The sequence below is a fragment of the Amblyomma americanum genome, chromosome 5 (assembly GCF_052857255.1).
Source record: "Amblyomma americanum isolate KBUSLIRL-KWMA chromosome 5, ASM5285725v1, whole genome shotgun sequence".
NCBI classification, from domain to species: Eukaryota; Metazoa; Arthropoda; class Arachnida; order Ixodida; family Ixodidae; genus Amblyomma; species Amblyomma americanum.
In genome coordinates, this window is record NC_135501.1 from 120561052 (window position 1) to 120585552 (window position 24501).

Genomic DNA, 24501 nt, shown 5'->3' on the forward strand with positions numbered 1-24501 from the left:
CAATATTGACACCTTGGACTGAAGGGATTTCCCGTCTACATGCCCTGCGCCCCATTCGGTAAATGACCTCTGGAGGTCAAGGACTGCGTAGCCCAGACGCATGGCGACAATTTACAAGCCGCAGTCCTCCCCTCCGTCTCCACGCCGACCTTCGCCGCAGCCTCAAAGCTCCTCCTGGATGGCGCTGTGACGGTCACCAAGCCGCCGCCGGAAAAACTAATGTCAGCGACCTCAGTGGGCGAGGCCGCTGGCAATCGATGCGAACAAGACCCTCCGACAACTCTAGCAGCGACCTATTGCGACTTATGGCGCCGACGGCGGTTCCTGAACTCGGAGCGATTCTCGGTGGATATACCCATGCTCCTGGATGCCTATAAGGTTAGCGCATTGATGGACACTTAAGCTGATTTCTCGATTTTAAGCGGAAATCTATAGCTATAGCAGCGCTTGTTAAAATAATGACGTCATCGTCTGGCACGAAAATTCGCACGGCTAGCGGACATGTAGAAAGTCCACTTGACCTGTGCACGACAAGAGTCCAAATTCGCAGCTCCACATTTATTCACAGTCCTACCTTACTGCTCCCGTGGCTTTATTCTTGGCGTTCATTTTTCTCCGGGAGTATGGAGCTATTATCGACCTCCGAAACAGAAGTCACATTTTCGACCAAGAAAGCTTATGTTTGCATCGCGGACCGTCAACATCGCGCTGCCCTTCTAATTTCCGCCGCGAGCGTTTGGATTCCGCCACGCGCCAGTGTTTTGTGAGTTTTCACTGCGACGGACTACCTGAAGGGACCGCGGTCGCAGAACACATCCTGTCCCTTTTGCTCACCCACTGCATCTGCTCAGCGCGTAGCCTCATGTATCTCCGTGACGGCTGGTACGAGCTGCTGGTGGCTAACTTCACTAACGAACCCCGGAATCTTTTACGTGCTACAGCCATCGCATTCGCCGACCTCTTCGCAGAGATGTTTGATTGTTTCGCGTTCGAAGTTGTTGGGTCTGTGCAAACGTCCGTTGACGGTCTTTAAATCAGTCCGGACATCTCGGTGACTAAACAGCGGTAACTACGTGCCGGTCTACTCGAATATACTACCTGTTTCGCGTCTTGGTCAAAAGTACGGCAAACGGCTCTTCTGAAGCGCCGCATCATTACGCCCTACGTTGCCCACTCTATCCGCCAGCAGCCGTACCGTATCTCACCGAAGTAACGTGAGGCGATCCAAACGCAGGTAAAGGAGATGCTTTCTGATGTAATCATTCAACCTTCCAATGGCCCGTGGTCGTCACCTCTTGTGCTGGTTAAGAAAAAGCAGAGGACACTCCGCTTCGGCGTTGATTATTGAAAGCTCAAAAGCACTAAAAAAGACATCCACCCACTGCCTGATATCGACGACTCAATCGACAGACTGCGTGGCGCCCAGTAGTTCTCCTCAATTGACTTAAAGAGCGGGCACGCGCGGTGATACACTGTTCCTGTGGGCCGCCGAGGAACAGGAGGCTTTTGCCGAGCTTTGCAGTGTTTGTTTAATAGTGTTTCCGCGTATCAAGTATAAAGTGAACACTTATTTTATTTTCGCCCACCACTTACGTAATACCTCTAACGGGGTCTCTAAGGTAATAAAATGAAATGAAATGATATGAAGAGCAGGACGGCGAAAAAACGAATTTCGTTAGCCCCGATGGACTGTACGAATTTAGAGTGCTGCCTTTTGGGCTATGTTCAGCGCCGTCAACTTTCCAGCGCATGATGGATACAGTTCTCGCTGGACTCAAGTGGCAAACTTGTTTGGTTCATCTCTATGATTTCGCCGTGTTAATTTCAAACCTTTTCCGAACACCTTGAACGTCTTCGGAGAGTATTAGATTCCCTCCAGTCGGCCCAATTAACGCTCAATCCCGAGAGATGCCAATTTGGGTACAAATAGTTGAAGTTTCTTGGTCATCTTGTGAGTGCCAATCGCGTTAAGCCCTTCCTCGAGAAATCTGCTGCTGTCGCCGATTTTCCCGTTCCCACAACCAAAAAAAGTGTGCAACGCTTTCTGGGTCTGTGCGCGTACTAAAGCCACTTCATCGCGGACTTTTCCAAGATTGCCGTACCCCTTTACCGCCTCTGGCGCGATAGTACACAGTTCGTTGGGGTCGCCGAGCAATAGGAGGCTTTTGCCTAGCTGCACAGATGACTGCAAACAACCCCTGTTCTTGCATTCTTCAATGAAGAGGATGACATCGAAGTCCACGCCAACGCCAGCAACATCGGCCTCGGCGCCGTACTCGTTCAACACCAAGGTGGCGTGGAACGTGTCATTGCGTATGCAAGTCGCACGCTTTCTCGCGCTAAAACAAACTATTCTACTACGGAAACGGAATGCCTCGCAGCTCGGTGGGAAACCATGAAATTTCACCTTTTACCTCTACGGCCACCCTTTCAAAGTGATTACCGACCGCTATTCTTTTTCAGGATGGCCAACCTTCCCGACCCATGGGGCGCCTAGCTCGATGGAGCCAGACGCACGAATACGCTGACGCGTCGGGTTAGCCGATGAGACCATGGAGGACGACAGTGGTTTTCTTGGCAGTTGTCAGCGACTTATACTTAATTACCCGACAGTGAGCTGACCCAGGCATGCTACCTGTCATTGATTATTTGAAAAGCTTAGCTGCTGACGTACCTCAACCAGCTTTCTAGGAACCTGGCTGCCGTCTGCCTCCGGAACGGCAATTTGTTTAATAAAACCTCCAGCACTGTTGACCCGAGCGCAGCTCCTTGTCATGCCGGCAGACCTCCGTGTCGATATCCTGTTTGCTTGTCACGATGAGCGCACCTCCTGCCACTTGGGCTTTGAACACAAACTTGCACGCGTGCGCCAGGCGTATCATTGGCCCAAACTTTCTGACGCCGGCCAACGTTACGTCAGAGGCTGCCGGTAGTGCTAACTTCGTAAGGAGCCCCCTCTCAAGCCTGTGGATTTGCTCCAAGTCGGCATCAATCTTCTGGGCTCATTTCCTGTGTCATCAGCCATTCACAATTAGATTATAGTCGCGACCTAATATTTAACAAGGTATGCACAAACTAAGGAAGTGAAGCATGGCACGCCATTTCAGATCACCCAGTTTTTTATGCAACAAATCGTGTTGCACCTTGGTGCACCGTCCCACGTAACCACTGATCGAGGCACGGCGTTGACGGCACAGCTCATGCGCGACATGTTTGAGCTCGGTCACACGAGCCATCGCAAAACCACTGCCGAGCACCCACGTACGAACGGGCTCACACAGAGACTCAACAGAAGAATCGCCGACGTGATCGTAATGTATGTACACTCGCAACACAAAACCTGGGAAGAGATTCCCACGCAGGTCTTATAAGCTTACAACACGGCCATCCAAGAGACGACCCGCTTTGCACAATTTCGTCTGGTCTACGGATGTGACGTTCAGACGACATTGGATGTCATGCTTCTATGCTGCACTGACGACCACCCGCTCACGCCAGGGGAGAAGCACTTCGCTTCGCGCAGCGCAGAGGAAGCACATCAACTCACCCGTATTCACATTCAGCGGTAGCTGGGCACGGATACGCACCGCAAAAAGCCCCGTCATCGGCACGTCATATACCATACCGGTTGCCAAGTTTGGATGAAGTCCCTGGTACACCGCAAAGGTATATCTGAAAAACTGATATGCCGTTGCTTTGGATTCTACAAAGTTTTCCGCCTTGTCACAAATATGTCCTACGAATATCTTCCAGGTGAGACTGTGCAGCCTCAGCGTCGCCCATTCCGCTTTGAGGTCGTGCACGTAGTCCGCATAAAACCGTACTTCACGCTGTAATGCGCGGTACTCTGTGCGTTCGTCTAGTTGTCGCGTGGGACACCTTCGCCAGCCTCCCTTGTCCATTTTGTTCTTGCGCGAATAGTTTTCTTTCTATTCCATCGCTGGTGCGCCAGCCGCGCTTTTGAGAAATTGAAAATTGTATTTTTTTTCTGGAGGGGGAAAGGGAATGGCGCAGTATCTGTCCCGTATATCGGCGGACACCTGAACCGCTCCGTAAGGAAAAGGATAAAGGAGGGAGTGAAAAAGAAAGGAAGAAAGAGGTGCCGTAATGGAGCTACGCTTATATAGCCACGCTTTCATATTTTTGTTTTTTGGGAGGGGGAGTAATGCCACCTGGTAGTCCCAGGTTGAGCATTAAGCTGACGACGTTGAAGTGTATCGCGCTGGCTAACTGCCGAATTCTGTCTCTCAGTGAACTGTCGCCTTGTCTTCGAGACGCATGTTCCCTCAATCAAAGGAACCACTTATCCAGTCAAGAAAACGTGTTTTGATCAAGGCATCACCGGCTACGGACAATGAATTTATCGAAAACTCCATTGCAATGGAATGTGTGCGTGTGTTCTAACATTTTGCGCTTAGTGCTGCGCATGTATGTGTTTCGGTGTTTTGTATGTGCCCGAAGTACGGACACTGGACATCCGTCTGGACTGTGACTCATTACACGCCAAACGCGTAGGTGGCATTCTGGTAATTTTTTTTTTGGAGGGGGGGGAGGGGAGGGGGTTAACTTGGGCGGATTGTAGCAGCCATCTTCCAGCCCCTATAGATACTCGTCCGAAATAATCATGTAGCACTGTGTAGCAGACAGGTGCCCTCTCGAAACGTCAGTAAAACTTTATGGTTTTGAGCATGTGCGTCTCCTTTATATATATATATATATATATATATATATATATATATATAAATATATATATATATATATATATATATATATATATATATATATATATATATATATAAAAGGAGCCAACAGTCACCGAAACCAAGGTGCATACAGTGGAACGTTAATTTTTTTAAATGTGCTATGCTTATCAGTGGGATAATAATACTTAGATTAATAAATCGCTTAAAGAAATTACTTATAAAGCAGCAGAAAAAACAACCATGCCGCCGGTGGGATCCGAACCTACGACCTCCGAATATCGCGTCCGGTGCTCTTACCAACTGAGTTACGGCGACCGCTGTCCGATCTGCTTCTCTCGTGGGTATTTATGTTTACTGGGTGTAAGCGAGCCTTGAGAGTGTTCACCAGCGCCACCCTCGACATAGCGGCGGACGTAGCACGTCCTGTAATACCGCGAGCGTGACGTAGAACGTCATCTAACGGCGAGGGCGGAAACTGTGCGAGAGCCGTCTTATGCTACCTATGGCATCAAGACTGCCAGAACCGAGACCCTCTTTAAGCTATTAGCAGACAAGTTAAAGGAAATGAGGGGCCCGTTTGACAAATTTATGAAGGGAGCCAACAGTCACCGAAACCAAGGTGCATAGTGGAACGTTAATTTTTTTAATGTGTTATGCTTATCAGTGGGATAATAATACTTAGATTAATAAATTGCTTAAAGAAAATTACTTATAAAGCAGCAGAAAAAACAACCAAGCCGCCGGTGGGATCCGAACCCACGACCTCCGAATATCGCGGCCGGTGCTCTTACCAACTGAGCTACTGCGACGGCTGTCCAATCTGCTGCTCTCGTGGGTATTTATGTTTACTGGGTGTAAGCGAGCCTTGAGAGTGTTCACCAGCGTCACCCTCGACCATAGCGGCGGACGTAGCACGTCCTGTAATACCGCGAGCGTGACGTAGAACGTCATCTAACGGCGAGGGCGGAAACTGTGCGAGAGCCCTCTTATGCTACCTATGGCATCAAGACTGCCAGAACCGAGACCCTCTTTAAGCTATTAGCAGACAAGTTATATATATATATATATATATATATATATATATATATATATATATATATATATATATATATATATATATATATATATATATATATATATATATATATATATATATATATATATATTAGCAGACAAGGCAAATGAAGTGAGGGCCTCGTTGGACAAACATATTAAGCAAGCGAACAGACACCAAAACCAAGGTGCATATGGGAATGTTTCTATTTTTTTAATATCTAGTACCAATCAATTAGTTTTAAAGAAAATTACTTATCAAGCAGCAGAAAAAACAACAATGCCGCCGATTGGATCCGAACCCACGACCTCCGAATATCGCGTCCGCTGCTCTTACCAACTGAGCTACGGCGACGGCGGTCCAATCTGCTGCTTTCGTGGGTGTTTATGTTTTGCTTGTAAGCGAACCTTGAGAGTGTTCACCAGCGCCACCGTCGTCCATAGCGGTGGACGAAGCACGGCCTGTAATACCGCAAGTGTGGCGTAGAACGTCATCTAACGGCGAGGGCGGAAGCTGTGCGAGAGCCCTCTTATGCTACCTATGGCATCAAGACTGCCAGAACCGAGACATCCGTTAAGCTATTAGCAGACAAGGCAAATTAAGTCAGGGGCTCGTTTGACAAACATATTAAGGAAGCGAACAGTCACCGAAACCAAGGTGCATAGCGGAATGTTTTTTATTTTTTTAATATCTAGTACCAATCAATTAGTTTTAAAGAAAATTACTTATCGAGCAGCAGAAAAAACAACCATGCTGCCTTATGCCATAGGTAGCATAAGAGGGCTTTCGCACAGTTTCCGCCCTCGCCGTTAGATGACGTTCTACGCTACACTTGCGGTATTAAGGCGCGCTCACATTAGCGGGAAAACGCGCAACGCCGGGCGTTTTCCGCGTGCCGCTTCCCGCCCAAGCCGGTTTTTCTCCCGCGGACAGCCTGCTCTCCCGTCCCGCGGAGCGATGGGTTCGGTACCTATTTTTCCCGTGCCGGTGACCAGAACAGCCAATGGGCGCCGACCGGGAACCGTGACGTCGGTCCCAGTTCAGTGACCCCGTCGGCGGAGGCGGAGGCTGCGCGCGTCCGGCCGGCCGGCCGGGCACTCGGCGGCTGCTTTGCCAGGGCGACGGGAGAGGAGCTAGCAGGGTGCGCTTTCCAGTCTTCTCTGGTGTCACGTGACTATCCCCTTCTCTTTCTGCTCGTTCGGGTCCTCCCTCAGCGCCTCCTCTCTCCACATTCCAAGACAACCGCAGTGAGAAAACGCGCGCAGTGTGAGCGTCATTCTGAGGAGCTGCGAGGCAGCGTCGACGTTGACGCTGTGCCGGCGCGGGAAGCTTCCCGCTAGTGTGAGCGCGCTGTTACAGGACGTGCTACGTCCGCCGCTATGGATGAGGGTGGCGCTGGTGAACACTCTCACGGTTCGCTTACACGCAAAACATAAATACCCACGAAAGCAGCAGATTTGACAGCGGTCGCCATAGCTCAGTTGGTAAGAGCACCGGGCGCGATGTTCGGAGGTCGTGGGTTCGGATCCCATCGGCGGGATGGTTGTTTTTTCTGCTGCTTGATAAGTAATTTTCATTAAAACTAACTGACTGGTACTAGATATTAAAAAAATTGAAACATTCCCCTATGCACCTTGGTTTCGGTGACTGTTCGCTTCCTTTATATATATATATATATATATATATATATATATATATATATATATATATATATATATATATATATATATATTCTTCACGAAAGGCACAATTTTTATTTAACTCAATGCTTCTTTCGGAGGACCGACCTTTTTCAAGAGTGAGTTGTTTTCTGTATTGCCTTCTTTTTTACAGGTGTTGGACACAAAACAGATCAGCGAAAAACGGATATATGGTAGAGAAACAATTGCATAGAATCAAACAGTGGATAGAAGGAAATAGAAAAAACTTGGTAAAAATGGTAGGAAAAGGCAGAAAAGGGGAGAGGCGCGCAAAATGGAGAAATGGCAAAATGCCGCGCGCAAAATGGAGAAAGCTCAGAACATGTAAGCAGTAGGGAAATACAATATCCGGAAGCGAAGCTAGCTTTGTCACCTAATACTGGCTAGCTTATTGACAGGCGTGTCGAGCTGAACTGAGATGGGCGGTAGCCTGTGTGGCTTGCAGCTACCTTCGTGAAAGGATACGGGGTCTTGTTTGATCTTCTTGTCCCGGAAGGCCGCACACTCAGCCACAGAGGTAGCTGCATGGACTCCGTTTGATGTAAGCATGCATGCGCCTAAGCATACGCATACGCTACGCAGAATGCGTTGATTTATACTCTTTTCCGATCATATCTGGGTATGCCACGAGCGTCAACAGGGTAGGCGGGAAGTGTGAATAGACAGCATTTCGGCGGGGATGTATATCGCTCGCCCTCACCGCTGAATAACCAAGTGTGAACGAGGCGTAGGGCCAGTGAGAGCATCGACGCTGTATGTGCCGAAGCGGATAGGCTCTTTTGCGTGAGAAAAAGGCTTCGTGGAAACGAAGCGACTGGCAGCTGAATATAAAGTATTATGAGTTTCAATACCCGTCGAATGTGAGTTTCATTTCGTTGCGTTTTGTTCACGATCTTAAGTGATTCTGTGTAAGTACCGGCTAGACTTAGCGAAACGTTGTGCGACAAACACTTCTCTCGCCGTGACCCCTGCCCGCTAGTATCAACAAAGCGAACCATGGCCTTTAGTATTCGTTTTCAACATGCCGCAACGTGTAGCTCCAAGTTGCTACAGTTAATGCGACGTTTTCAGCAAAACGCAAGACGGAACCAAGGATTTGGGCTTTCATACGATGCGTGAAGCATACACGGGCACAAATTTTTGGGGCAAAGAAAAAGCGATTTAGAGAGCTTTGAGTATGAATTAAGCCTTAGCGTAGCTTGGTGGAAAAGCATACAAGTACAAAATCGGTCCACTTCACTCTAAAGAGCATTACAATTATATAAAATGCGAGCGGTAAGCTTAAGTAATGTGTGTGCTTAGTATATGATGCTTTTATTTTCTGCTCCGAACCATCGGCTCTGTTAGTCTGGCCATATCTGTGCTCGATTCTGTGTCAAAATATTGTCCGTTCGAATCCTGCTTTTTTCGTGTGTGTTTATTCCTGTATCTTTTGCTGGTTTTGTATGTAATAAGTGCTCTCGCAAAACTATTAAGCTGTATATCACGCCGGAAATCGCACTTCGTTTGCAGTTTTACTCTAAACTGCTTTTCCCGGGGACTAAGTGTTGCACTTTTTTCCAAGGAAACCAACGGTTAGATCATTTGCAGTTAGTCCAAAACGGACCTACAGGTAGCAATGTCGCAGTCCCTAAAGGACGACTGGCAGTGGCAGGTTAGTTAGCCTCTAAATAGATTAACTTCTGGACTCCTTTTAGTCCCATCTTAGAGAGTATACCGGCGACGCGTACTCGAGATTAAGGCATAGTATTGCAGCAATGAGGACAAGCTCAAGAGAGGAGGGTGAGCTTGAAAAATTACTGTGGAGTAACATAGCATGCGATTAGCATTATTTATAACATAATTAGGCCGCCTTGTCGAAGATAAGCATCATGATTGCTTACAGTCAGCGAAAAAGGGCAATGTGTTTTTTTTTTCAAATCTGTGCTGTTGATCAATGGTAAACTAGTCTCTCAATCCTTTTTTGTGGCTGAAAGGCGATTGGTTAAAATGGTAAGAAAAGCAGCCGCATGCCTTAACTGCTTTCCAAACACACGTTTGTATGTCGCGTACGTTTCTGTGCCCATTGAGCTATGGCGGGGGCTCTCCAGAATTCTACATTCGAGATTATTTATGCTCGCTGTAATCTTACATTGAGAGTATTTACCAGGGGCAACCTGGTTAATAGAGGCGGACAAGGGACGTCCTGTCGAGCGGCGAGGGTCGGAGCTGTGCTTGAATCTTTTTATGCTACTTATGGTGAGTACTCTCAGAACCCAGGCTGCTGTTAAAGCTGCCGAGCAGACAGCGGTAGCTGGAATGGGTTCGTTGCCGAGGAAAACATGGAGGAGTATTTTTATTTGTGTGTGTGTGTGTTGATGCATGAGGAATGAGTAGCGAAATAATTTTTTTAACGTCATTTTAGATAATTCATTAGAAAGTAGACAGAAAATGACCATATTCCGCCGGTGGGATCCGTACCCATGGCCTCTGACATTCTGGTCTGGTGCTATGCCAACTAAAATACGGTGGTGGCTGTCTATACTTCTTGTTTCAAAGGTATTTATTGTGCCTGTGATCTAATCTTGAGAGTGTTCATCAGAGCCACCAACTTCCTTGGAGGGAGACAGATAAAGTTTTATATTATCGCGATGTGGGATATGGAACGTGATTGAAAGGTGAGAGCTGCAGTTGTGCGAGAACTCTGTTGTGCTACCTATGGCGTCAAGTCTGCGCGAACCGAAGCACTCATTAAGTCATAAAGCAGACAAGGTTGAGGAAATCCGGAGCTCGTTTGACGTAATAACGAATCAAAAGTGAGCGAAACGCTGATATACCAAGTTGGTCATTCTGCATATTTGCAGCACCGTACTGCTGAGATATTTCACGAAACATGACGCAGCCACAGCAGAAGATTAATTTCAGAGTATATGTGAGCAATAAAAGTAGCTGAAGAACAGATATTTGAGAAACCCCCCACGCAAATGCATAAGCGAGGAGTTGATGTGGTTATCATAAACAGATTAGGAGTGATTAGCAAGAAAACATTCAATTTATCCGAGAACACTGTAGTCAGTAACTACATGATTTAGCTAGCGAACTCGAAGCTTGGGGGAGGCCTTGTGAACTCTATAGAGTTGTCTAAAAAGTTCAGTCTGCATGTGACGAACGGTTTTATAGGCGGTGTAATTTATGTATGAGAGTTAAAATCTGTATTGCATATAAATATGATTTTTCGAAAGCCATGTTGAGCAGAGGTGAAAACGACATATTCGACGAGCTGGCAGCAGATGCTTTTGAGATCCACGTGTTGCTAGCTCGCAGGATTAGTATTTCTGCTGCATTAGTGCAATGGGACCACCTTTCCTCAACTCTAAGGAAGTGAAGATCGATCAAGCGGATGTTGAAGCATTCTAATTAGGAAAGCTTAACTACAAGGACATCCACTTTTCAACAACTTGGCTGCTGTGCCCTCACGGCTGACCAAGACAGTTAGGGGTTCAAAGCAGTGAAAAATGGAAAGCAGCGCAACTTTTGGTCAAGCAGAAGAGAAAGAACAAGCACAACCAGCCTGACTTCAACAGAGTTAGAAGTCGTCTATAATGTCCAGTTATGGAAGGCTTCTATGATTTCGCGGGTGGATTTATGTCCACTCTGGACGAAGAGAGTTCTGTCAATAAATAAAAACTTGCAGGAACGCATGGAACAGTTTAAACAGTGCAGTCCTTCATTCTTCATCGCAGTTCTCGAACCTCTCTTTAAGTGTTCCATGACTACTTTGGTGAGATATAGCCCAGTTTGTTGAACAGAAGATTTCCTGCTGCTTAGGGGCCATTATACACAATTTCAACTTTGCAGGTCACTAACTGTGATTGGCAATTGATTCTGCAGACTGTCTTATCTGTTCCCGAAGCCTTTTAACATTTTCACTAGCGGTGGCTCGGCGGAGTGAGAGAGACTCTGACCCAAACAACCCCCTCTTCTCTCTTTCTCGTCTCCGACTATGCGAACACATAGTCTATCCTTTGACTTTTGGGAGCGGAATTCGAGCGCGGACGCCAGCGGGGCCAGCCGGTAGGCCAGCTCGAAGGTTCAGTTTCGCTGCAGCCTCTGATTCTTCCATCCAGGGCCCCGGGCTGTCTCGAGACGATGAAAGAGAAGCACGCCGTGGTGGGCCTGTGGATGGGGCAGAGATCAGTCAACGTGAAGAATTTTGGGGGGCGGCGGTGTACTTGATAGCTGCGGGTGTTTGTAGAGTACCAGCTGAGAGGTGGTCGCGTCGTCGCGAAGTGTCGCAGTAGCGAGGAGCTACTCAGGGAACCTGAAATCGGCAGCGTGACGCCAATCTTTGTACCGAACAGCAACCACCCCCGAACGCCTAAGCCCCCCCCCCCCCCCCATCTCCTCCTCCTTCCCGCATCCGATGTTCAAACTTTATCCTTAATTCTATCCTTTAAAATTTCCTTGTATTTGTATTTTCTTTCCCCTCTCGTTTTGAATCCAGTAGGTAAAGCTAAAATTGCCTCCATCTGTCCTGTGTCCGTGCCCTGCTATTATGGATGACAGTGTACGAGCGCTGTTTAAGTAAATTTGGCAGTAACACCTCTCATTTACGACTCCTATGTCGTGATTCCTGTCAGCGGCTGGTCAGGCGTGTGTCTATCGCCGTGTGGGCACTCGGTGCTGCATAAGGACTAGCACCTGGGATGTGTCCGTCTATGAGACTGGCAACAGAGAGTGCGGTGCCCATTGGCAGCGTGCTCACGCCTCCTGACAAGCTAGCGTCCGCGAAATTAGACTGTGCTATCCCCCGACTGACCCTCCGCGGGGCAGCGACGTGGCATCATATGCACTTTTTTATTTTTATGGCTAGTGTGAAACAAGATAGCGTGGGCAGAACGCTTGGCCGCAATCGATAAGGAGTTGGATCTGGTGTCTGCAGAGATCCATAGATTCCTGCTGAAAGAAAGGGAATCGTAATTTGAGTGGCGTGAGCCTGAAGACCATCGAGAGAATGATCGCAACGCAAGGGACAAGAAGCGAGATGCATGGAAGAAGGAGCGCTCTGACCAAAGCTCCAGGAAATCTAGGAGATGGGGCTCCTTCAATTCAGAACTAATGCCAGCGGCTGTCCAGTTTTCGACGCGAGCACGTCGGGGGTGGTACACCGAGAACTCGGCGTTCGTCCGTGGAAATTGATGGCTCTATTTAATGAAAAAGCTGATGACCTTGACGCGGATCTGGCGCTGTTTGATCGCGTGACAGAGCACCAGCAATGGCCACGGGAGCAGTGGACCACAGCGCGGCGCACTTGCCGCACAAGAGATGCTTTCAATGCGTTCGAAGGAATGCCTGCTTCTGAAAGTCAAATATGCGCTGCTCCTGAAATTTCGCTTGACAGGAGAGGGATTCATCTCATTTCATTTTATTACCTTAAAGGCTTCAAAAGAGGGGAGTTACATAAGGGGTGGCAACAATTAAAAGCGCAGAATCACAATAACAGGAAAGTTTTTACATTTTCAGCGAAAGGACTTGGGCAAGTGATGATGGCAACGTTGTTTGGAAGGTCGTGCCAGTCTGCGGCTGCACGAGGAAAGAAGGAATTAGAAAAAGTTACGTCGCATGAGCGTGGACGGGCAACTTGCAGGTGATGGCTGGTGCGATGAGATATGCGTGCTGGGGAAGAATATAAGGTGAGATGTGCATACGGCTGTGGAAGAATTTGTGAAATAAATACAGGCTGGCGATGCGATGGCGGAGCGATAAGGGTGATAATCCGGATGCTGCTTTTAAGGAGCAAACGCTGATGTCATAATAGTAGGAATAATGAATGAAGCGAGCAGCGTGGTTTTGAAGAGATTCGAGGGCATTGATGAGGTAAGCTTGATGAGGATTCCAAATGGGCGATGCAAAATCTAGTTTGGACCTGACGAATGATTTGTAAGCTAATAACTTAACATGTTTTGGAGCATGGTCAAGATGCTGCTTGAGGAAACCTAGCGTCTTATTTGCTGACGATATTATGTTAGCAACATGCAAGCTCCAAGAATGATCGCTAGAAATTGTTATGCCGTCAGATGTTAAGAATAAAACGCCCAACGGCGACGAAACTCTTTCGCAATTAGTATCTCGATTAGGGACCTAATGGGGAATATGGATAGAACTTTCCAAAACGAAAAAGTCGCACGAGTCAGAGGAGGGACTAATTTCAGTCGAGCAGCCGTTAGAGCTGTGTGCAAGCGATGGTCCGGTTCATTATAGAAAAGAGGGTTATGGGCGTCAAGTTAGTGGTTCAACGTGAATATAAATACGTGAAGGCAAGAAAGGCCGTTACATTCGGTCGAACGAATTCCAAGAAGAGTATGGCCGCAGGCAAGCTGGCCGAAAAGCCGCGTTCGCGGCGCTACATGTGCTGACGACCGTACAAAAGAACCGGACACCGCCTACCTCCAGAAACGTCTGTGCATATATCCAGGATGGTTCTTTATAATTCAAGGATGGACGTCGACTCCCGGTCGTAAATGTGATCGCGTCAGCAAAGATGCCCGAATGGTCGTTGGTAGCCTGATAAGTGTAAGGAAAGGTCGAGTGCTGAGGGACATAGGTGGCAATAAGGTAACAGTTAATTACACCTTCGTCAGGAACGAACAAATGAGCGGCAACTACCGGGCCGTCTCCTTAGTAGATACTACCAGGGCAAAGTTAAAGGGGGGATTTTTTAATCTGCGGGCGTCTACTGCTCTTGCTGACGACACTGTCGACCAAATCAGGCACAACCAGGGAAAGGACGGTGGCCTCCTAGTTTGATTCTAGGCAGAAAAGAAGAGAAAGAGGACAAGGAAGGCGGTTCGTTCAAACTCTGTCTTCGTGGTGGCATGCTGAACCGACAGTACGTTCCGGACACTGCAGCGAAGACGAGCCGGCTGGTGGTTTATGCTTGAGGGGGTTTTAACGTCCAAAAGCGACTCAGGCTATGAGCGACGCCGTAGTGAATGGCTCCGGAAATTTCGGCCACCAGGGGTTCTTTCACGTGCGCTGACATCTCACAATATACGGGCCTCTAGAATTTCGCCTTCATCAAAATTCTACCGCCGCGACCGCGATCCAGCCCGCGTCTTTAGGGCCAGCGGCGGAGCGCTATAACGATTGAACCACCGCAGCGAGTAGAAAACCGGCTTATAGTGCCCCAAAAGCACCGCTTGAAGGTTCTTCAAATGGCACATGGAGGACTGATGGCAGGGGAATTCGGCAAAAAGGAGACAACCGAGTGTCTTGCGTGTACTTCTCGTCAGGATTACAACGCAAAGAGAGGGTTGTCGCGTTTTCCCACAAATACCAGACTACCGTGGCACGTGGCACTGTTTGGATGGCTCCCTTGTAGAGGGTGCCGCTCGTTGACACCGCTTTAGCCAGGCCCCTGTCAATATAGTGGGATCCCTCAAGCATACCACGCACCCAGGCAAGTGCAATATTGTCACCATCATCAGCAGCAGCAGCAGCAACAGCCTGACTATACCCACTGCAGGGCAAAGGCCTCTCCCATATGTCTCTTTAATTTACCCTGTCCTTAGCCAGCTGCGCCCACCCTATGCCTGCAAACTTCCTTATCTCATCCGCCCTCCGAATCTTCTGCCGCAGCCTGCGATGCTTCCTTTCTCTTGGAATCCGCTCCGTTACCCTTAAGGACCAGCAGTTATCTTGAGTTCGCACTTTACGCCCTGTCCAAGCCCATTTCTTCCTTTTGATTTCGACTAGGATGTCATTAACACGCATTTGTTTCCTCACCTACTCTGCCCGCTTCGGGACTCTTAACGTTACACCTAACATTTTTCTTTCCATGGCTCGCTGTGTTATCCTTGACTTAAGCTGATCTTTATTAGTTAGCCACCACGTTTCTGCCCCGTAGGTGTGTACCGGTAAGACACAGCTCTTGCACACTTTTCTATTAAGGGATATTGGTAACCTGATATTCATAATCTGAGAGAACCTGCCATATGCGCTCCACCCCATTCTTACCCTTCTAGTTATTTCCCTCTCATGATCCGGATTAGCGGTCAGTACCTTCCCTAAGTCGACGTATTTCATTACCACTTCAAGCCACTCGCTGCTAATTGTGGACTGCTGTTCCATTGCTGCACCTTTGAACATTACTTTAGTTTTCTGCATGTTAATTTTTAGACCCACCGTTCTGCTCTTTCTAACTCATTGATCATGATTAGCAGTTTATCTCCTGAGTGGCTCAGCCAGGCAGTGTCATCTGCGAATCGCAGATTATTTATGGATTCTCCATTAACTTTTATCCCCAACTGTTCCCAATGCAGGCCTCGGAATACCTCCTGTAAACAGGCGGTGAATAGCATTGACGAGATCGTGTCTCCTTGCCTGACGCCCTTCACTATTGGAATTTTATTGCTGTGTTCATGGAGGACTGTAAGCTTTGCTGTTCCTAATGTCCATTTATAAAATCAGGAAAGGAGCCGATTGGTATGAGAATTTCAGCTTTGCTCCTCTCAGCTCGAGCCTACGACACAAGTTGTCTACTCCAACTTGCGGGATTCCCCTAGACATTTGACCAATACTGTTCCCACTTAAGTTATTGATCAATTCGCTCTCACCTTACCATAAGGTTGCCATCTCGGTTAGCTCAGTTGGTAGAGCGGCTGCTCCGGTGAAGCGGTGGTCACGGGTTCGAACCTCGGACCAGGACTAATGTTTCTTTAAATGGGAAGTTTCTGAGAAAGCTATATAGCTTTGCTTTGTAGCCTTGTGGCCGCGCTTGGGCGGACGCCAATGAGTAATTCCTCCTTATTAAAAATCTATTCCACAATTGGGCGATTGCCCTAAACATTTGGCCAAATGGTGGACGACTAATTATAAGCTTAAATTGATGAAGCGTAGGTGCAGGTTCTCAGATAGCGCGTAAGTCAACACGAGTAGCTTCAGGCACAGCTGCAAGGATGAGAGCACATCCAAGGCTTAGAGCATATCCCGTGCTGCAGTTTAAGAATAACGATCATCACAAGCCATAGTACTGAGGTAATCATCTGGGAATCTCAAACCCGGTGTGACAACCGGCGTCTCATAGACGTCCAGCGAGCAGATGCCTGTAATGGGCAACGTAAATATTACTTATGATTGCAGCAGTGCAAGTACCAATCCGTACAACGTTTTTCTGAACAAAGATGCTTTCACCGCAAAAGCCATAAGTGGAATTAGGGTAAACTGTCAGCTACTTTGGAAGCCGCCCAAAGAGATGCCAGAGGAATTCTGGAACTGAATAGACCGAAATGCATCAGTGCTGCCAGCAGCGCATATAAGAGTCTCGTCCTGTAGCATAGATGACAAAAGCCAACCGTCACCAAACGAAGGAGCATACGGGATGCCTTTTTTTTCTTTTCAACTGCGGGTGGTAACACATTAAAGAATAATATTGCAATTATTTTATCGCTTCAAGACAAACGACAAAAAAGCAGAAGGAAAACAACCACCTGCCACCAGCGGGATCTGACAGCATGTGGTAGGTTTTGTTTGCCTTTCTTATCGACTATCTTTAAGCGATTAAAAAATTGCACTATTGATCTTCGATTGATTAGCAACTCAAATTGAAAAGATAAAGACGCATCCCTTGTGCTCTTTGATCTCGATGTCTGTTGGCTTCCGTCATGCATGTCATAACGAGCATCTCTTTTCCCTTCACTCGTCCTGTGGCAGTGAATAATAATTTTTTTTTAATGTGTACCGTAAATAGCATGCGCGCACCACGGTGACAATCTAAGAATTTACTCTAACGCTTTCGAAAAAGCAGGGTCCTCTGCTTTCACCGTCTTGTGTTCGCTTTGTGGGAGTACCGCAGGGATTTCTGCCAGGTGCATTTTTGTTGAGTATTACCCACAAAGGCCGCTCCATTTTGTGCGTCTTGGCTGTGAAGGATATACGCGCACCAGTTGACGGGTAGAATGTCGCTCCCAAATACCCTGCGGTGTAAGACAGCGGGAAGAAAGCGGAGTACTTAACAATAAGAAGATATCGGTTTACTAACCTGAACTGGAGGAAAGGGATGGTGGCATATAAAGGAGAAAATAAACTAGAGAGGCAATATCTTTGTGCGCTACGATATCTTAGCCTCTACAGCAGGTGCGATACCGACCAAAAGAAACGGAGCAGTGCACCACTGTTAAAACTATAAAGCTATATAACAAATGAAACATGAGAGAACGATGTTATCAATTCTCTAGAACCTGCTCGAACATCTCGCAAGCTTCTTCTCAAAGCACGAGGGAATTATTAATGCCAAGTTCATGATATTGAAATACACGCATTTGTTAGATAGCTAGTGTTTGCTAAATTCATGTACGCGTTTGAAAGTTGCGAACATTGAAAGGGCTACAATTGGAGATAAATATACCGAAATGATAAGTTCGAACGCACTATGCAAAACGCGACGAGCTTTCCTGCGGTTTTATAGCAGTTTTAGTCGCCGCGAAGAACATTGTGCAGAATTTTCATGAAGACTAGTTGGTTCATGTTAACAAGGTGGAATGCTTTTTAGCTCAACACACAAAGGGGTCAGGACAGCCGCTCATCTCTCTTGCCCTCTTTATGAGTTGAGCTGAAAAGTATTCCGCCTTTAAAAAAGGCCGTTATCCGATGTTCCGTGACCGCGTGTCCGCATTGCGCGTGTTCAACAGTGATCCCACCGAACGAAGTATTACTTTAGCACTAATTTCTGGCAATGGCTGCAAAAATTGTTGCCAGCTGGGACTCCCAAAATGCAGCGTAATCGGTAAGTACTGCCCGGACTCATGTCGGTGTTCGCACGTAGCAACTGATGTTCCGGGCGTTTTCGAAGGGCTGCAGATGATAATCTTCCTCGAGAAAACAACTAAAAGTACAAAGAACGCGATAAGTGCCTCTATTTGCTCACCACAGCACCTGATTTTTTCTTACAATGCAAAGGCACAAAGTCCAGACGGTATCCAAGTCGCTCTTGGCAGGCCAGGCATTAAAGGCTGGCAACAATTGTGAGATTCGCCCAAGGAAATCAACCATTCTTTAATCGCCACTCAGACCATTTAGTGCGAGAATAACAGCCGTCTCTGTCGTTTCGTTGGATAACAGTTAATGTTTTGAAGTCGAACGGAAGCGGTGAACTTCATCTTCGTAAATTAAAAGCAGCCAGCTTTTTTTGTGGTTTGCTAGCTTTTCGAGGAATTTCACGGTCTCTTCATTGCGGATGAATGGAACATTGGGGATAAGGCAGATTGCGGATGTGCATTTCCTGCACGGCCACGCCAGCTCACACTTGTGTAAAGGTGGGCGGCTTGTACCTTCATTTATTATGGAACGTGGTACCAGCGCAAGAGACAAGGACGAAGGGAGAAGACAACACGAGCGCCGGTACCTTGTTGACTGAGATGGAGCCGAAGAGTCTATTAACTGTGCTGGACTTGTAGCGGGAATAGTGAATTTGGCAGATCGTCACTCTCACAGCCTGTTAAAACAGCGTTGGTCAGCCATTAGTAGGATATGTACAAGCCAGTTCATGTTTCTTAAGACACCAGTGCATGCTCTGATAAAAATTGCGTGTCTAGAAGACCGTGAATATATTCAGTAGTACTCGAAGACTTGGGTTCAGGTCACAGTAAATCTTCTAAAGGTTTCATTTTCACCATGATAACCGTCATCATCAGTAAAACTACGTATACAGCAAGACAGAAGCCTCTACCTTAGCTTTCCATTCACCCATGGCTCTCCTGCGCCGCAGGATAAGTCTCCTTCGCACTCCATAGGTGCGGGGCTGCTTAGTTAACACCACATTTCTCGGCAATATAGCTATAATTGCTTCTGAAATAAAATACATAGCACACTGAGGTGCTTGAATGCTGTTGAGATGCTGTTTACCTGAAAAACGCTGGGCCCCTTCCGCGATGCCCCACGACTAGGCGCCGCTGAGGATCTCTCGATAATCGACCGACCCAAGCTACATGCCCGCCGACGTCACGACGCAGCCTCTCTCTGTTGTGACGAAAAGAGATTAGGCTCTTCGGCAGCGATAACGTCTTACAAAGGCACAAAGGGAGAAAGGCCACAGTGCTGAGCTTAAAAAAGAGTTCAATGATATTTGCAGATATATTACGCCCCCCCCCCCCCCCCCCCCATGTGTGATGCTCATTAATAGGGCGGAACTTTGGGTTTGTGGGTGCATCACTTTTGAATAAGACATGGCGCATGAAGACAGGAGAGTGCAGAGACAACACAGGACGAGCGCTAACTAACAATTGCAGGTTTATTTGAAATCCACACTCGAGGAAACCAGTGCGCATGTCCAACCACGCAGCAACAAACGGAAAGATTAGGACGCCGATACAGTTATCATCAAAACATCACATGTACAAAAATTAAGAGCCCCAGACAAAAGGTAACAGCAAACGCCCTCTTTGTTTTTTAACTTTAAGCAGGAATTTTTATTATTATTATTATTATTATTATTATTATTATTATTATTATTATTATTATTATTAATATTATTATTATTATTATTATTATTATTATTATTATTATTATTATGAATTGAGGAAACAGAATTCTTTATGCAAGAGAGCATGGGAAGGTTCGCTAACACACTTGTCTCTTCCAGTCCTTTGGATGTTCGATGCCTCAAGAATTTCTCTGGCAAGCTGGTCTTTGGCGCAACCAACAACCTTTGTTTTGTACAGAAGAGGACGGCACCCGCAGTCCCTACAATGCATGGGCAAGTGCCTACCACTTACACCCTCGAGTGAATATGAGCAACGTCATCAATTTCAATGAGAAATTCTGCATTCAAAAAAGCGGAATATGTATCAGTTCTTGCGTGGCGCCTGTATTGTGTGAAATCTTTCTAGCAAAGTTTTACCGCGCTCTAAACCACAAATTCAACACTGAATCCGTTGCTAAAGTTTTTAGGTACGTTGACGACTTCCTGGTCTTTTTACAACCAACGTAAGATAATATCGCTTTTATCGCTGACAAAGTTCTTCACGCATTTTCATCTGTTTCTATGGGCCTAAAATTCACCTTTGAGCTCTCACAACATCATTCACTGCAGTTTTTATATTTGAGATTGTTTTTTAACCACAAAAGCCACATTTGTTGGACCTATGTGCCACGTTCGACTAAGGCTGTGTTGCCGTTTGAGTCTTCGTATTCTAAACTCGTGAAAAGAGGAATAGCTACGTTGTCTTTTAGAGCCGCGCTTTAAAAAGCTTGTTTGCACCGAGCGGGTTCAAGGTTTGACCTCCAAGTTGAGCTACTCAAGCAAGCTGGTTTTCCTATGTCAGTTCTCACGCAAGTGGCAGAAACCTTGATGAAGAAATCACGTCGAGAAGAAACGCGGTCCGGTTCCCAGAATGAAAATCACAAAAAGAAACTTGAAGTACTGCCTTACGTACACAGGATTTCGCATAATTTAAAAAGTGTAGCGGGAAAATTCGGGATAGATATGATTTTCTCCGCCCCCCCCCCCCCCCCCCGAAAGTTTTCAAGTCTTTGCTCTCTTTCTAGCAGGAATATTGCCAAGAAAACAGCTTGCAACATCAAGCATGCAACTAAATTTGTTGAGTGCGCTGTTTCAGTTGTGTATGAAATCCCTCTAAGCGGCGGCAGCGTCTACATAGGCCAAACTGGCCGATGCTTGAATGATCGCTTACGCGAGCACATCAATTCACTCGAGGGTGTAAGTGGTAGGAACTTGCCCATGAATTGTAGGGACTGCGGGTGCCGTCCTCTTCTGTAAAAAACTAAGGTTGTTGGCCCCGCCAAAGACCAGCTTGCCGGATAAATTCTTGAGGCATCGAACATCCAAAGGACTGGAAGAGACAAGTGTGTTAGCGAACCTTCCCTTGCTCTCCTGCATAAAGAATTCTTTTTCCTCAATTCAAAAGAATAATAATAATAATAATAATAATTAAAAAAATTCCTGTTGAAAGTTAAAAATCAAAGGGGGCGTTTGCTGTTACGTTTTGTCTGGGGCTCTGAAATTTTGTACATGTGATGTTTTGATGATAACTGTATCGGCGTCCTAATCTTTCCGTTTGTTGCTGCGTGGCTGGACATGCGCACTGGTTTCCTCGAGTGTGGATTTCAAATAAACCTGCAGTTGTTAGCGCTCGTCCTGTGTTGTCCCTGCACTGTCCTGTCTTCATGCGCTATGTCTTATTCCAAAGGGATGATCTTTGATGGCCTAATAGGCGGGGTGAAACTTATTTGAGTTTATTTGTTTTGCTTCAGTGCTTTCTTTCGCCCTTCAAGAATAAGATGCAGTATATTCGAATGTACACAACGTATTTCTTAGCCTCATTAGACGAAACATAATTTTGAAGCGGACGTTTTAACTGCCGTAGCGAGGCAGTAATTACAGGCGCGGTTTAATCGACCGTGCTCAAACAAGCAATACGATGATGGAACAGAGCTGTTTGAACAGCGATCCTATAAACGCACTTCGCACTACGTTCTCTGTCAGATGTGTTCACACAAGCGTCAAATGCTTAAAGCACTTCACAGCATTGATTGAGTGCACCAGTAGAGTTGGAATACAATCACGACCTAAGACTTTTGGGCGCAAACAGCCGCCATTTCTTCATGAAGTTAACCAGCGCACTGCACACTAACACTGACAGATACCCGTGGCTACCACCGTATACTGCAAAGTTGATTCACACTACAAGTTTTACTAGTCATGCCTCCTCTCCTGCCAGTCCCTGTGTGTAGTAGTTCCTATGTGAACAAAATAGCAGCTTGTTATCGACGCCTGAAGAGTAAAAACACATGCAGTGACGAACTTGTGCTCTACAGTGGTGGCTGAATAGTAGCTATAGGACCCATATTTGGGGAAGGACTTACGGAGCTACACGGTCTTGAAAAGTGTGCCGTGCAGATTTGCGCGTATTTTCGACTGCTTTCTAGTTGACTGTGACTCAATTCGCAGTTTTTGTCTCTGCTTAGAAGCGGCTATTTTGGTCCGTGTTAAATAATATTGTTGAAAACACATCCTTGATATAGCTCCTAAATATGCAGTTAACATGATCCCTCATTTAAAAGTTACAGAGGTGCTAAAAAGGAAAATGTTTCATTGTGCTTCACTCTTCTTTACAGTCTCATGCTAGCAGCGTTCCACGTGACCCTCAAGAGCTAAGCACAGCTCTCAGGAAGTTCGCACAAACCCAGCGCAGAACTTTTACTTCGGAATGTCTGTGTCTTTCCACAAGCTCATGACGTCACTTCCGCTTGTCTTCTCTTTAATTCTTTGCTTCAGCCGTTCCACCTGATCATCTGAGAAATGGTTGCGCCAGTCTCCAACGATGCCTTTGCGAACGAAATCACCCGTCATTGGCTTCTCACAAGCTTCTTGTCCTATCGACTCCTTCATTAGCTGGATCCACTTCGGCACCTTCTCCCCAAGCACCGATTCTAATCCATCGAACATGTTCTTCATGCTGTCATTTATATATCCCTTCATGCTTTTCACGCTGATGTTCTTCATGACGTTCTCCAAATGGGATTCATCACTCCGCAGCTTCTGGCCAAATTCGTCACCGATGAAGTCTGCAACCTTCAGCACCCAGCTTCTGGTATCCTTCTTGAGCTGTTCATACGTGACGAAGAGAACGTTGGGATCATTCCTGTGCTCGTACCATGAAAGCAAGTGGTCGAAGTAGTCGCCAAAGTCAGCTTTACCTTCCACAAACATTTCAAAGAACTGATCGAACGTGCCGTCTTGAAAATGATACTCTGGCATGTCCCTTGTGTGGTAAAAGTACGACACGCAGCAGTCGTAAGGATTCCTGGCTACGTAGATGTATTTGGCTTCGCTGGAGTATGGCTGGAAACGATAGGCCATGTGAGTCTTTATGGGTCCCGGACGTTTCATGTCTTCAACGGCTTCGGCTCCTTGGGCTTCCAGGAAAGGCATTTCAATCCAGGAGGCGATCTGGTTTTGAGGAGGTGGCTGGTTATTGATGATATTGTAAACTATATGCTGCATCCACGTGGTACCACACTTTGGGTAGCTGACAATGAACAGATCTCCTGGTTGGGCCTTGTAGCGAAGGGCTGAACGGACGCACTCCACAGGAAAGCTCTTGCTGATGTAGAAGCCATCAACCTCGTGGTATTGAGAATCTGCCATCCTAACTGGAATCAGGATCTTGACCTGCACAGAACAATGGATGAAAAAGTTTCATCTTGAAGCGATTCGCTGTATTGAACTTTGTAAGATGCCTTTGTAACGCACTTTGAATATAAATGCATGAGCCGGTGGACAACCCATAATTGAAAAAAACAAATTCATAGTAAGGAAGGCACAAATAAATGTTGCGTTGTTTACAATTCTCCTCCAGTGCTTCGCTATATCCTTAGTGGAACTGTTATACAAACTTTCACTGTTAATACCAAGGTTTACACTTTCACTTTTCAGGAATGCTTGACGGACTGTTTGTTCTCTAGCATATTTACCGGATACGACAAAAATAGATATGTACTGCATGTTCCACGTAATTTAACCCAGGGTTTAAAAATATTCCGCGGCACTATAAGATGACGCGACCAGATTCATGTTGCTAGCTATTGTAGGAGCAAGTAACGTTATTTTTGCATTGCGCTTAATTACATAATTAGTCGATATTAATTAACCAACTTCGCAAGCAATGAAAATGCGAAAAAAAAGTTCACTAGGAAAGTTGCAGAGCTCCACGCAAAACGCCCGACTGAAGTGTTTCTAAATTTCCATCTATTACGTATTAGCTTCACTATTGCAGATGCCCGCGAAGTACGCATAATACCAAAAGACATGCCCGCTTGTGCGCCGCGATTGCAATGCTCTCAACTTTCCGCTTAGGAATGAGCAGATCATTTATTAAAAGGGAACAGTGCAGTTGCGCAGCAGCTGGCTGTGCGATTTACGCCAGCGGTATAGTTTTCTCGCGGCGTTTCGTGATAGCGATAAGCAGACGCAGCCCTCATCGCTGGCGCTGGCATAAATCGCACAGCCATCGCCTGCCACGCAGCCCGGTCGACGGTTCAGCGGTAG

General features: G+C 46.6%; 2 protein-coding genes across 5 annotated transcripts in view; both read right to left on the reverse strand.

Moving 5' to 3' along the window:
* LOC144132636 (lysosomal aspartic protease-like) overlaps positions 1-20068 on the reverse strand; it is a 47383-nt gene extending 27315 nt beyond the window's left edge. The window contains exon 1 of one of the 2 annotated variants that reach the window (XM_077665186.1): positions 19338-20068. In XM_077665186.1, the coding sequence (XP_077521312.1) occupies positions 19338-19759 (422 nt within the window). In that variant the 5' untranslated portion in view covers positions 19760-20068. The remainder of the gene's footprint in view (positions 1-19337) is intronic. The other variant, XM_077665188.1, reaches the window with a different exon arrangement.
* Positions 20069-21670: 1602 nt separating this feature from the next.
* LOC144132638 (sulfotransferase ssu-1-like) overlaps positions 21671-24501 on the reverse strand; it is a 28238-nt gene continuing 25407 nt past the window's right edge. For all 3 annotated transcript variants that reach the window (XM_077665189.1, XM_077665190.1, XM_077665191.1), the window contains exon 2: positions 21671-23625. In XM_077665189.1, coding sequence (XP_077521315.1) covers positions 22651-23601 — 951 coding nt within the window. In that variant the 5' untranslated portion in view covers positions 23602-23625 and the 3' untranslated portion in view covers positions 21671-22650. The remainder of the gene's footprint in view (positions 23626-24501) is intronic.